Below are 15,604 nucleotides of genomic sequence, written 5' to 3'. Positions count from 1 at the left end.
TGCATGCTCCAAGCAGTATTGGGTAGATGATTATGGATAAGCTGCATACCCCAAATCATTTGACCCAGGTATTCAAGATACCTGTGCCAATTAAATATTTCTTCTCAATGTTTTATTCTTGATTAAATATGTCATATGCCATCAGCACTTAAAGATTTAAATAGAGAACAAACATACCTCCGCTATTATAAATTGAACAAAAAGGCTGGGAACAGCCAAGATATTCTCTGGTCTTTGTTTTCTGATCCCTGCTGACACTACGAAAAGAAGACAAATAGATGAGTATTCTTTTATAAAGAGAACTTGCACTCTTCCTTACAGGTGAGCTTTGTGGAACACTTTGTAGGTATTTCAATATTTTAAATAAGCATGTGCTCATGGGAAAGAACACATGCTCATGTCTTCCAGGAGAGAGAATTGACTATCAGGATATTCCCACTGCATATTCCTTTTTGACTATCCATTTTCTAGTACTTCATATTGGAAAGATCAACAAGGAGCAAGACTAACAGGGTAATCTATTTTTTAAAAGTTACTTTAACTTTTATCATTATTAATACAGATGAGCTGGGAAAATCTAATAATTTACTTTATACAGGTGTTTATTCTCATAACTTTAATCTAGTAAATTCACATTTCTGTGCCGTATAATGAATCTTATCCAGAGCCATAACACAATTCCATATACCTTGCATACTAATTTCATCTTATTTAACTTGCAAAGAATCAAGAGGACCTCAGGCCTTCCAATGGCAATAACACAAACACAATTGAGAAGGTGTAGTCAATAGTTTGCAGTGTCCATAATATCATTCCATCTTGTTTGCTTGGCTATACCTATTTATTAGATCTTCCAGAAGCTTTTCCCTTCTGTTATTTTTCCCTCTCTGCATCATTTAAGTCATAATCAGCTGGTGTGTATGTCCCATCATATGGGAATCATTTGCCCTGCTCAGCTTCTGCTGAATATTTGTCACCTTTACAACATCCATTTGTGTTTGATCAACCTCATCATTATCAGTTTATTTTGTTCAAGCTCCAAAAATGGTAACCAGACATCATGAAATATGCTTGATCCTTGTATAAAGTTAGCTATCATTTTTTCCATTGTAATGCTATTCCATCCCTTCTTTCTTCATGCCACTAATCTTGGGATCAATCTTTTTTAAAAAAATGAACGGTCACACAACTGCTGCTACTAGTGATTGTGTTATCATCTACCATCTCGCAACTAAGCAATGCAAGTGAAAAACCTCAGCCCTTGGTCTTGGAAGTTGGAGGCAAATTGTGATCTATGTTTTACAAAGGTGTGTGTCACCTTCTTCACAACTGCCACCCGGTAGTCCTGCTACTCATCCCTTTCTCATAAGACTTCTGTGTTTCCAATCATAAGATATGTAATTGGCTCTTTCTTAGTTCCATGCTATTTGCTGACCATCTAGAGGTCTATTATGTTACTAAAATTTAGCTGGAAGGATTAGTAGGAGTGACCTCTTTGAGTGAGATACTACAAAAGGGTACTGGAAAGGAAGCTCTGATTCTATATTAGAAAAAACAATGAGGAGTCCTTGTGGCACCTTAGAGACTAACAAATAGTCTCTAAGGTGCCATAAGGACTCCTCATTGTTTTTGCTTATACAGATTAACACGGCTACCACTCTGAAATATATCAAAAAAGGAAGGTGAAACATCCGAGTCTAGAATCTGTGTCATTTTTGTGTCCTGGACATGCTGTTACTTGACATAACTCCTGAATATTCTGGATAAATTGTGTCATTATATACAGTTAAAAAGCTCAGTCTGCCAGTGATTCTTTTGTTTTTCTTGCTGTGCCCACCTTCTAAGAATGGCCTTGTTTAAGAGGCATAGCTCTTTCTTGTGCAGAAATAATTCTAAAAATCTAAACAAATATATGCTGGTATAAAGAGGAAGCAGTGTGGCCTAATAGATGGAGCACTGGGCTGGGACTCAGAAGAACGAAATTCTACTTCCTGTTCTGTGACTGGCCTGCTGTGTGTCTTTTAGCAAGTTACTTCATCTCTCTGTACCTCAGTTTCCCCTTTTATAAAATGTAGATAATGGTACTGACCTCCTTTGTAAAGCACTTTAAGACCTACCAATGCAAAGCACTATATAAGAGCTAGGTATCATTATTAGAATAGGCGTTATAGAACATCATGTCACTACTAATCTTTGTCTCTCTGTAGTAAGCATAGACTAACTACTATGGACCTGGTGGTTGCACTAGTCTTAGTTCTTACAGAGTACATTAGGAGGAAAGAAGGGCCTTTCATTGTCTAATCCCAGCACTGCTCTAGCTGACTTTATTTAATGGACAGAGACATCACTAGTGTTATTTCTAGGAACATGCAACAGACTATCCATGTTTATGGTTTGGAAACAATCCCCATTGATACATAATAACCTGCAAGACTGACATAAATCATATTATTAAACATATAAGAGATAAATTTGTTAGGTATTTATATTCTAAATACATTGTGCTATGACCCTCTAGTTAGGTGTCTATTTTAAGGAACCTCACACAGAGGTGGATAAGATGATACTGCTGCTGGTCCATGACATTTCTCCCTTTAAATGTCCTGACCACATTGGCTGCAGCAACAGGGTCCTGACAGGCCATAGGACAGGCTGTCACACCTTTTACCTTCTCTTGACTTCCACAGATTTCCTCCAGATTTATACTAAGAGAGCCTTGCATGTAGCCTGTGTTTGGGTGGCCAATTTTTTCAGCTGTCTCTAAATGAAGGGGTGTTTAATGTTCCCTCATTTAACCTAAATGGAAAGTAGGTGTTTTGCCCATCAGTTTCACACCAGTGTAAAAGAGATAAAAGCCAGGACCAGTGTGCCCAATGGCCATTCAAGGATATCCTCAAAGAATAATCCACAAAATGATTTAGTCAAATGTTGGTTAAAACCAGCCTTAATGCAGGTGACAATGCTTAGCACTTGCACAGGACAAGAAGCAAACTTGGAATATATTTTTCTTGGTAGTATAAATCCCCAAACAATTATTTTCTGACTTGCGGTGCAACTAGCCATAAAATCAATAAGATATTATGTAGTTTCATGGTACTATGCTTTGACATTAGTGTTTCCAAATCACACTTTTTCATTTATTAAATAGTAATGAGGGGGTTGTTTTTGTTTTTTCCACTCTAGACTAGAATGCAGTTCATGAAATGCTTTTTACTATGGCTAGGCCTGCTCTGCACCTTTGGAGAGCTATATATTTTAAAATGGTCTTGCAGAACACTCTTTCTTAGTACATATGACTAACATTGTGCAAAGTTGACCAATTGGGGCATTTTTTTCTTAGGCTTAGGCTTGCTCTTATAAATTAGAACCACAAAAAAGATGATATTAAGTAAACTGAAAATTGCAGCATTCCAAGTGTAATGAGATGCTATAATCCATCCAGAAATATTGTGCCTGCTTCCCTCCCATCCCCCAAAATGAGAATTGCTTCTTATTGTATTTTTGTAATAAACAGGTCGCATACCAGATCAAATAACACATAAGAAGCTTAAATGAATTCCTGAAAGGTTTTTTAAAAAGAAAAATCATCACTTTTTAATTTGCACAAAGTAAACAATGCATTTAATGTAATCTTAAAAATATCTGTCTATGGCCAGATAAATTTAACAATGTAGGAGGAATGTAATTTTGTCTCCAACATTTTATAAAGCCACCTTTTATGACAAACATACTTTTGAGTGGTGTCACGGTGATCATATCTCCTGCACCATGCATAAGATATAAATCCTCAAAGCTCAGTTGTAAGTCCTCTCCTATTGGTACATGTCAAAATATCATCTTTTCCAAATGACTTATTCATGTGTTTTTTTACACAGGATTTAAGGAAAGAGCATTTAATTTTACATTTTTAATGCGAAAAAACTAAAAACAATATGCACTCTGTCACTTTGTTAATGGGTACCCCCCAAATTCCCACATAATTCACCTTTATTAACCTTTTCCCCCTCGTTGCTCTTTTAAGTTAAACAGAGATGTGGGATGGTCACTCATAAATAATTGAGTTCCTCAGGATAAGTGGATACCTGTTTCCCTAAGTGTTGGAGGCGTGTTTGGCTCTGAACCCCACTAGCTGCCTATTAAAGCATTATGCTATTATATATACTGAATCAACATCTGTTGAAGTACCACCTCCAGCTGAGTGCTTCCAGATCTGACATTCATACTGGTGAAGTGCTGTTTGCTGGTGTTGACTTCGGTTTTTCAAAAGTATTGTTATAGGATGACTGATGGGATAGTACGCTATTGAGACGAGGAAGGGGACATAAGGAGACTTTGTTTTGTTTCCTTGAGACTGAATGTGCCTCTAGTGCTATATTTAAAGAAGCAAAAGTAAATACTTTGTTTCTCTTACCATTTGCTGTATTTATTTGCTGCTCTCTAACATGGTGCAGTTCTTCTAGATCTCCCCCAAATGCCAGGTCTGTTTATTTTCTAAGCACCTTTTCCCCACTAGTCGTGCTAAAGGCGTACTAATGAATTCCAGAAAATGCTTGCAATATATCAAAGATAGACTTACCATTACATTGTATCCTGTTCTAATGACATTTTGAGACTTTAGAAATACATTGGTTGCATTTTCAGGTTACACTTTTAAAAAACTTATTGCAGTGATCACCGTTTAAGTCAACATTTGCCAACACTTACCACACAGAAATTTGAGAAGTCACGTTTCTTTCCTATTGTGAGCGTAGGAACATATTATATCTGTGTTACTGATTGATAACTGATTGTAAATGTTGACTTTTTAATGTCCACCACTACAGAGCTTTATATTATTGTTACAATGTATTATATTGTTACCTCTTTTGACCCCAGCATTTAGCCAAAATTCAGGGTCTAGCAAGTTATTTCCATTAGAAGGAGACATTGATGACATGGTCAGTTATTTCTTTGGTTCAGTCCTGTTTTATTTACAAAGAAATTGTCCTGTTTCCTGAACACAGAAGGATCAAATGGCAGGAGGCAGTTTCTCTGCTCACCGTTCCAAGTGTCTTTCGAGCCAGCACTTCAGCAAAAAGCTCTCAGCTTTTTCTCAGGATAATGCTACAAGCTGTTCTCTGGCAGTCCTTGGCTTTCTCCTGCCTTCTCTGTGTGTTTCTGTGGTGCATCTGCCCCTTTTCTCTCACACACAGACACACAGCCGCAATCAAATCAATCCCCTGCCTCAGGATTTGCATTTGGCATGCAGTGAAACTCTCCTACCCACACAGTTTGATTTTTGAGTGGCCTTACATGTAGCATATATTTTGGATGGCCTATTTTTTCAGCTCTCTCTAAATGAAGGGGCATTTAATGTTCCCTCATTTAACCTAAATGGAAGATAGCTGTTATATCCACCAGCTTCAGTGAGATTGCTCCTAGCCCCTAGCATAACAGTATCATATCTACAATCTTCTAAAGTTCATTTTACTTCAGAAGTGACACATTTCATTTTGTTGAAGGTAGTTCCTAACAGCAGGAAACATATATATTATATTACAGTTATTATAGTTACAGTTGTTTTACTTTTTTCCCTCTCTGTGAGAGTAGTTGAGTTCAATTCAGATTGTACAATGTTAGCATAAGAATTAAGTACAAAGCAGGCAGCTATTTGATCTGAATCCAGAAAGCAGCTGCTATTTATTAACTGGCAAAGATGCATAAATCTACTCATCTGCTAACTTTCGTTGAATTGTCCTCCTTATTGAAAACTACTTCAACCATAAAGTGAGGTTGGTCATTTAGCAAATAACTTGTTATTCTGCTATGCTACAGGTAAAAACTACACAATCCAACAATATTTCATCTGGCACATATCCATATATAAACATTCATACAAAGAAAAGCATGATTGATTTTTTGATTAATTATATGTGAACAGAAAGTTCCGACAACCACAGCTCAGGAAAATCTAATATTATCCTCTCAGTCAGACATGAATGACAGCAATTTTTTCTGTTTTTTTTTCTCTGACACACGCCTTACCCTCGCTGAAATCCTGACACTGTCTAAACTCTGGGCTGAATTCTGCCCTCAGTTTAAATACATGCAACTCACACAAGGCAATAGTGTAGCTGGTGTGTAAAGACAGAATTTAGTTCAATGTGTTTAATCAACACAATTTCCATACAAGAAACACTCCTGAGCACTCACTAACTTTCTGAGAGCTTGTCTGGATGAACAGTTAGTGCACAGTAAGCTGGGGTGTAAATTTGGAGCACACTAGCAGAGCGAAGAGATGCTCATAGGACAGTGGGTTCAGTCTGTCCGAGCCAAAAACCACCTCCTGGAGCAAATGGAGGAACCGAGGGGACTGAGGTTGATGGTCCAGGAGAGGGCAGAGAGGTATGACAAGTGTAAAAGCATGGACATTGACGTATAAATCATAGTGACTGCTGACCAGAAAACTTAAATCCTTACAGAAGAATGGAGTAAGGATTCAAGCACCCAGGAGGATGGTGTAAGTGTGTGGATTCACCATCCAGTGAAGGACTTGGTATTGACAGCCACCATTACAACAGTTGTCTCTACTATGGAGGCTGCAGTATTTGTAGTAGCTTGTATGGCTACCCAACAAACCCAACTTCTACTGGAATAGAAAAAGGTAGAAGATAAGATTGTGGCAGTGGATAGGGTCAAAGAGGAAATGGCACAAATGCACATGCTACAGGTCCAAAAGGTTAAGGCCTTGCAAGAACACAAATAAAGCGCTCCTCAAGGGAGCAAATCTTAGCCCAAGGTATGCTGCAGGAACAGGACCTGGCCCATCTCAGAATTGAAAAAGACACCGTGGAACAGCAGTGTTTGTTGCTGCAGAAGAACCTGACTAAGCTTTTAAACTTGCTTAAGGTCTAGCTGGTGCTGATGTCCAGCATGGCTAAAGTTAAAGACCTGGAAAGCCGGAGGGCTAAAGTAGCCATCCTGAAAAAAGGCTTGGACTCATGCAGAGTGCAATCACTGCATCATAAAGATGGATTGAGCCAGCAGGGACCACAGGCTGATGAAATTCAGAGCTGCCCTGCCCTAGGCCTAATGATATGGGATCAAAACAAAGCTGCAAGGCAAAGCCACAACCTGACCTCTGCTAAAAAGAAGAACCAAGCCAAGCCACTCAAAACCCACCAAGGTTGTATAGTAGCCCACAGGGGGCGCTAGGGGTGAAAAAAGGATGGTGGTACCACACCCGGTGCCTAGGAGGCACTCAAGAGGTGAGTCCCCCCCATTACAGATACAAAATGTTAGTGTTGCGCAAGATGCCACTTGGCAACCCTGTCAACCAATAGTAAACAGTTGACTATTCAAGAGCTCTTAAAGTGCCCTGACAATTAATTAATGTTACAACAGCATAATTCCGCCAGCAGGAACATTCTTCAGGAACAAATTAACTCCACTAGGCCGGCCAGTGAATCCTCTCCAATGGGGCCACTAGATGCTACAGTAATACTAATAATAAGCACAGAGTACAGCAGTTTTGTTGTGCCTCTGTTTCTCCTGTCAGCTAGTAAGGATGTTATTCATGGCATTGGAGGACACTCACAATAACTGGTATTTGCAGTTTCCCTCCCGCCTGATACCTCCCTTGCATCATGGGTGTATTATTTGTGGGCAAAATCTGAGGAGTTTGCAGAGGGGGTGAAAGAAACCCCAGAGGCAAGTTTGTGGGTGGGACCAGGGAATTTCACTGGGTATATGACTTTGCATAATCGAGGGAAGTGAGTGAACCATGCACTGAGCCTACAGAAAGGCCAGCTCTGTGATAGTGACCACGGAGTGACTCTTTTGCTGGTGCAGCCTGTGGAGATGATTCTTTACTTCTCAAGCCTGGATACTTGAGCTTGGCAAAAGTGAGAAATATTTGTCCCTTAGGCTTTTATTCACTCAAAAATGCCATTTTTGCTTCTGATAATCCTCTGCTCCACCCCCATGGACATTATTTAAATGAACACAGCAGCTTAATAAGGTGGCAATGAATTTGATTCAGTACAGGTTGAGTTTGATGAAGGAAGGTAGAAATAAGTGTACCCTTAGCATTGATCTTTAGGTTGCACGTAAATAGATGGTAGAAATAATGTCTGATACTTCAGAAGAAAAGGGAGAGTTCTGGGCATCTCTAGATGGCAAATTGTTATGAATTCTTAAATTGTTGAAATCAGCCTAGTTCTTTGGCTTTACAAGAGAGAGAGCTGTTATCACTTATTTTATCAAGTGTTATATTACAGAGATGGAACTTGCATTTGGTCTTAGCTTGTCAACCTGATGCTCTTTGTCTCTGAATGTGGTCTATTCAGTTTGTAGCTTAAACCAGTGGGAATTTTGGTCTTGTAGTTAAACTGTCCAATAAGTGACAGAAAACTTGAAATGGGTATAACTTACAAAGGACATTTCAAATACTCTAAAGAAATTACAGTCTTTCAGTTTAGTGTTTTCCTGGTGGTGGTACCGTGTTCCCAGTAAAGAGCCCCAGAGTGGAGAAGTTCTTGTTGTTTTTTGTTTTAATTCATACTGAATTGAGGTGTAGGTTGTAATTGCAGAACTTTGTTTACAAAACTCTAATTTCCAGTGTACACAAAGAATAAGTGCTGTGCTGAATGCATTTGATGCAATAATTTAATTTTTTCTCTGCGTTCCTGCAGAGAAAAAAATGGTGACGCCAACCAGTTTGTCCAGGAAATGACTGTCAATGATGAGCTGCTCCCCTGACTCAGATAATCTAGCACACACATATTACAATGGTGAGCAACAGATATGACTTTTCTGAGCAAATTGGATTAGTCTAGTGGACTTTCTCAGGGAAATTCTCTGCATGCATGTAGCAGAGAAGAACTTTTATTCTTAAAATCTAATTACTTTTCAGAGAAACCAACATCAGCCTTGCAATACTTACGATTATTTCTTGCCCATAGAGAGTAAATGTCAAAACTTGCCCTTCTTTTAATTAAGTTAATTTTAGATGTTATGGGGCCTTCAGGGGATCCCTCTCCCCTTTTCTACCCAATTAGCATGTTTTTCTCCACAATTTCTGCACAGGAATAGGAGTTTGCACCAGTAGAACTCAATGCAAGCTGCAGTCATAAGACTTACAATGAAGGGTCTACTTCCTACTATTGTATCGAGCTAAGGATTCACATTTTTTAAAAATTCTCATTTCTCATTCTATAAATGTGTTTTTCACTGATGGCAACTGAAACTACAGAAATCCATTAATGTGTCTTTGGGACCTTTTTGAATTCCCATCATCAAATGGTACATCAAATTGCACAAGAAAAAAATTAACACAGAACTTATGTTGGATTCATTGGAGAATTGTTACTCTGTTTTAACAGTTCATTTATCATTTGCTGTGTATTGTCCAAGTATTTGTGTAAATTTAAATAATTCCATGTATTTATGTATTAAGTCCATCTTTCCTATTTCACATCTCCATTTATTTATCCCTGATATGTTGGTTTCAGGGTTTTATTTTAAATTTTGTATTTGTTGCTGTATTTTGTGCTGGTGAACAAGAATTCTCTCTTTCTTCATATGTTGTTGGAATCCTCAGATATTTTCCTGTGTGCTTCTTGAAGTTCCAATTTTTTTATCTATTACATCAGTTACTACCTTTATAATCATGAATAAGAAATGTAAGTCTTGATTCTGTAAATATGCATGCATGTGGTTAACTTGACCGTTGAACTGGAGCCACTCAGGAGGTTAAGCATTTGTGAGGAGAAAATACTGGTATCAAAGAGCTCTTTAATTTAGCAAAAAAAGAAATAAGAAACAGTGGATCAAAGTTAGTCAGACAAATTCAAGTTAGAAATAAGGGACAGTTTTTTCATAGTGAGGGTTTTAACCATTGGAACAAATTGCCAAAGGAAGTAGTGGATTCCCCATCTCTTGGTGTCTTCGAAACAAGACTGGATGCTTTTTTGGAAGATACACTTTAGTCAAACACAAATTACAGAGGTAACTGGATGAAAAGTTATGGTCTGTGATGTACAGAGAGGTCATTCTAGATGGTTGATCTAATGGTCCCTTCTGGCTTTAAAATCTATGCATCTACAAATAACTCTTACGGAGTTAGAGCTTAGTGTTCTATTCCACTGTTTAACTTTAATTAAGGTGGAATATTCAGATGCCTGTGAATGGAAATGTGTAAGTACTGGTAAAAACTTGTATTAGGAACAAAAAATGTATTTTGAGTTCCCAAAAGGATTAAAATCCTGCAGTTGCTTTTTAAAGAAAATGTTGTGGAGTTAATTACAAATTATTTAAAAGAGCAGTGAAAAGATTTATAAATGTATAGTTCTAGATTCATAGACTCTAGACTGGAAGGGATCTCAAGAGGTCATCGAGTCCAGTCCCCCTGCCCTCATGGCAGGACCAAATATTGTCTAGACCATCCTGATAGACATTTTATCTAACTACTCTAAAATATCTCCAAGAGATGGAGATTCCACAACCTCCTAGAGACAATTTATTCCCAGTGTTTAACTACCTGACAGTTAGAACTTTTTCCTAATGTCCAACCTAAAATTCTCTTGCTGCAGTTTAAGCCCAATGGCTTCTTGTTCTATCATAGAGGCTAAGGTGAACAAGTTTCTCCCTCCTCCTGATGACACCCTTTTTGATACCTGAAAACTGCTATCATGTCCCCTTGTCAGTCTTCTCTTTTCCAAACTAAATAAACCCAGTTCTTCAGCCTTCCTTCGTAGGTCATGTTTCAAGACCTTAATCATTCTTGTTGCTCGTCTCTGGACCCTCTCCAATTTCTCCACATCTTTCTTGAAATGCAGTGCCAGAACTGGACACAAATACTAGTTGAGGCCTAACCAGCGCAGAAGTAGAGCGGAAGAATGACTTCTCGTGTCTTGTTTACAACACACCTGTTAATGCATCCCAGAATCACGTTGCTTTTTTTTGCAACAGTATCACACTGTTGACTCTATTTAGCTTGTGGTCCACTATGACCCCTAGATCTCTTTCTGCCAATACCCTTCCTGACAGTCTCTTCCATTCTGTATGTGTGAAACTGATTGTTCTTCCTAATGGAGCACTTCATTTGTCTTATTGAACTTCAATCCGGTTTACCCTCAGACCATTCTCCAATTGTCTAGATCATTTTGAATTTTGACCCTGTCCTCTACAAGCAGTTGCAATACCTCAGTTTTGGTATCATCCGCAACTTAATAAGCGGACTTCTAATGTCATACGTCTAAATCATTGATAAGAGATATATGAAAAAGCCGGTCCAAAACAGACCCCTGCAGAACCCTACTTGTTATACCTTTCCAGCAGGATTGGAGCCATTATAACTATCTCTGATACGCTTATCCAGCCAGTTATGCACCACCTTATAGTAGCCCCATCTAAATTGTATTTGCCTAGTTTTTTCGATAAGCGATATCATGCGAGACCGTATCAAATGCCTTACTAAAGTCTAGGTATACCACATCCACCACTTCTCCCTTATCCACAAGACTCGTTATCCTATCAAAGAAAGCAATCAGATTGGTTTGACATGATTTGTTCTTTACAAATCCATGCTGGCTATTCCCTATCACCCTACCACCTTCTGAAAAATATATTTGCATTGAATGCATACTTGATGTTTTTTTGACAGCCTTGTTAAACATGGTGATGCATGCTTTGAGCCAGATGAATGCCCGTGTTCATGGAAAGGAAAGGAGTACTTCCCAGGTGACAAAGTCATTTCTTCCTGTCATACCTGGTAAGCAGAAATCTATCTGGCTGTTTACTGTTCTTGATTATATTTTTCAAACCAGTTTCTAGTATTCCATCTCCAGTAATTTTATTTTTACATTTGGGTTAAAATAAATGTTAAAAATAGAACTTTTATTTAGAACTGGAATATTATCACAAGAGACTCCCAAGTGACTGAATACAGCATATTATTTGAAAAAAGGGAGTCGCATTATAGGAAGGAGTTAGAAGAATCATAATCTTGGCTATCAGTATCCCAAGTTAATTAGATATCATTGTATAAAACACAAACACATAGGGCCAAATTGAGAGGTGAGGTAAATGGCAGGATAAGTTGCACATTGCTAAGACAGCCTACATGGGTATATATTGGTATAAGTTACATGCCAAGGGGTCAGAAAGGGAGACTGTTTTGGAACTAACAAGCGTGGAAAATAAAGGAGAAATGGAGCCTGCTTTCATTTGCACCCACTTCTACCTTTCTGACAACTGCTTCTCCTGTTAAAACCATTCTCCTTCTACTCCTTCAGTTCATAATATATGAATCAGTATAATTCAATATGATTAGTCACCATATACAGTAATATCCATTTATCGGGTATTTCACAGGATGAATCCAACCCATAGTTTATTCATGAAATGAGACTTCCATTCATTTAATCAACGGGTATATCATAGTTATTCATTTTCAAACTAAATATATTACATGTGGCATAATACATATTAAGAAAAAGAAAATATATAACATACTATATTTAGTCTAACTGTGCTACAATTATATCAAGGGACTGAGTCCCAAAGGCCTTTTTTTGGGGGAAAAAATTCCCAAAATGCCAAAGTTCCATTTTCAAAAAAGACTTTGGGGATTCTAGCTCCTAAGTCTTATTGAAAGCCTTCTGTATGCTTAAGTTGCCTTTGAAAATGGAATTTAGGTTCTAAGGCTCACATAATTGAATTCTTAGGTGCCTATCTTCAGTTAGGCACCTAAATACCTTTGAGGATCCAGGCCTAAATCACCTAAGCAAATCTGAATTTTTTCTATCATGCAAGACTCCCTTAAATTAAGGACAGAGTAAGGACTGCTGGAACTGGACTTACTACTAATGTGTCACTATCTGATTCCAAGATTCAGCTTCTGTTCAAACTACTATATTGTATGCAAGCTATTCTTTGTTACATGTGTTTGATTTTTTATTGATGTGAACTACTATGTAATGTATTAAATTTGATAATGAGGCCATTTTCTTTTTACTGGTTCAATATCAGAAATGCTGGTGTCTGGTACATTATGGAACCTACAGATTCAACATACAGTTCAATGGATGTCATTTCAAACTGTATCAATTCAACATGTAATTTTTTTTTCAGAGTGGGTTTTATTGATATCATTACTACATAACATTTCAGTCTGCAACCTATCCACACTCATAACACTTTCTAGAACTATATTTTACTGGGTCTGCTTTTTTATTAATATTTCTAATTTTTGAAAAATGATCCGTAAAATAATGGTGATTATTTGTCTGTTTCTGCACTTGATATTACACTATTGATCATACTTTTCAGTATCTGCCAGCACGGGTCATTTCAATGCACCTTCCATCCCTGCCCATCAATGTGTACTGCATATGGGGATCGGCATTACAGGACATTTGATGGACTCGCATTTGACTTCATTGGAGCTTGTAAGGTTCATCTAGTTAAGGTGAGAATTTTTTTTTAATGTCTCCCCAAATCCAGATAGAAAATTGCAAATCTTGCAAAGATTTTTTTGCTACTTTTTCAAAAATCTTCACTTTATTTAACATCACATGGGTTTCATTTGTATGATTAACATTATAATTTAAATAATTTATTTTTGTATTATATGCTAATGTTGAACAAAACATATCAGCGGGAAAAAGACAAAATGTACAGTCACATCTAGGGAAACAAATGAAGCTGACAGGGCCTGAGGATCTCCAGGCTTCTATGACATGCAGAGTACAATTCAGCTTCCATTCCACCTCCTGCTTATCTGTACATTATGTTGATATTTCACCTGTCACTTTATGAACTTTGTCGCTGCTAAAACTTTGGACCATGAATTAGTTAGAATGGTTTGAGGTTCACCCAGGCCAGTAAGGTGCTCAGTCAACATCTGCCTTATAATCCTGGGTATCTTGTGGCTGTTCAGCTTTGGTCCAGAACTCTTACCCCAACAACCTACCAACAGCCCACAAGCCTCAACCTGGCTTTGCCCAACTTGTTTACTTCTTGCAGGGCTGACCTGAGTACCTTCCAGCCTTGAATTTGCCCCAAAATCATCCTACTGCAGGGACCAGTCCCTCTTACTACAACCTCACAGAAAAAGTATTAGTGTAGCATTCCAACTTGTGAGCTTACTAGAAGCACATACTTTATTGAATTTATGCAACATCATTGATTTATAATTAAATCAAATGAGTTTATTAACAAAGGGGCATGGCTTAAGTGATAACAAGTAAGAGATAAAGGTAGAGACACAAGCACATAAAAGTGAAAATCACGCATCTAAAAGTCTAAAACATAATCTAGCAAGATCTGGTCTTTGTTCAAAATGGTTTCTCTCACCCACAGCCTCCCTTCCAGTTCTTCACTAGTTGACCTGGCCAGGATCCATCACAGAGATCAAATTGGTTGGTTCCTTTGTTTCCTTACAGTGAAGGATAAAGATGGAGTCTCTCTCTGTCCCTTATATTACCAAAGAAATTGTCTTTACCTTACAAGTCAGGAAAACCTCCTGGGGATTCAGTCTCCTGTGTCTCTCTGGGGCGCAGGATCCATGTTAATTCTCTGACTCTTGAGTTCAGACTCTAGATAACCCCTGCTGGTTTAACTTAATGGCTTTGTTTATTGCTAATATGTAAATTGAGGTTAACCCACATTCCTTTGTGTAAGACAGACCTGTTTATTACCTTTACTTAGCCTAGGCTGTCTTAAACATCTTCTTGTAACATCATACAGAGGGGAACTAATAACTTCACCTATAAGGTTAACACTTGCATTTTACAGTTATATAATAACCAACATGTTATTAGCTTTCATATGATACGTCACAAGGCATATTATGTACAAATATTGCCGTCATGTGTAGGGTGTGAATACAGGAGTGCCTGGGGTGAAATATACTTATAGCACATTGAGGTTACTGCTACGGAAAAGAAAAAAATAATCATGAATAACTATAGCAGTGTAGTATTGATTCAGTTTACATATATTTTTTTTTTTTTTCTGCAGAGCACTTCAATTGCTAGTTTTTCAGTCATTACAGAAAACGTTAACTGCTTTAATACTGGAATAATTTGCAGAAAGTATATTTCCATTAATGTAGGAAAATCTTTTATAACATTTGATGATGACACTGGAAATCCAGTAAGTTTCACTTTTTAGCCCCGAAAAAAGGGAAAATGTATATTTGGGACTGGATGGTCTTGTCTATATACAAATACTTTAAAACTATGCTAATTAACCTGCAAATGCTTGAATCTCTTATACAGTAAATGCTGATTGCATTTGGCTAGTCCATTGGAATCACTGGGTGAAATCTAGGGGCCTGTGTTATGCAGAAGGTCAGACTAATGATCATAATGCTTGTTTCTGACCTTAAAATCTATGGATGAAGTCCTGTCCCCATTTAAGTCAGTGGAAGTTTTGCCATTAACTTCACTGATCAGGACACAAAAATGCATGAGTACAGATACAGGGATGGGCTTTAAGAGTCAGGTTGCAACTTTATTCAACTTAGTGCCCCTTTTTGGTGTTTTCTACCCCATCTTCCCATAACAGGCATTTAGGTGGATCCACTGTGGGATTTATAGGGATCCTATTATAAAGCCTA

The 15,604-nt window shown here is 37.8% G+C and overlaps 1 protein-coding gene across 1 annotated transcript in view; it reads left to right on the top strand.

Annotated features, from left to right (window-relative positions):
• The window catches only part of OTOG (otogelin), a 167,681-nt gene that overhangs the window by 49,995 nt on the left and 102,082 nt on the right, over positions 1-15,604 (top strand). The window contains exons 21-23 of the mRNA XM_075065842.1: positions 11,645-11,752; positions 13,312-13,450; positions 15,004-15,138. Coding sequence (XP_074921943.1) covers positions 11,645-11,752; positions 13,312-13,450; positions 15,004-15,138 — 382 coding nt within the window. The remainder of the gene's footprint in view (positions 1-11,644; positions 11,753-13,311; positions 13,451-15,003; positions 15,139-15,604) is intronic.

This window comes from Chelonoidis abingdonii, chromosome 4, assembly GCF_003597395.2.
Source record: "Chelonoidis abingdonii isolate Lonesome George chromosome 4, CheloAbing_2.0, whole genome shotgun sequence".
Classification (NCBI taxonomy): Eukaryota; Metazoa; Chordata; order Testudines; family Testudinidae; genus Chelonoidis; species Chelonoidis abingdonii.
The sequence above is the reverse complement of the archived record's forward strand: the minus strand, read 5'-3'. Positions and strand labels throughout refer to the sequence as shown.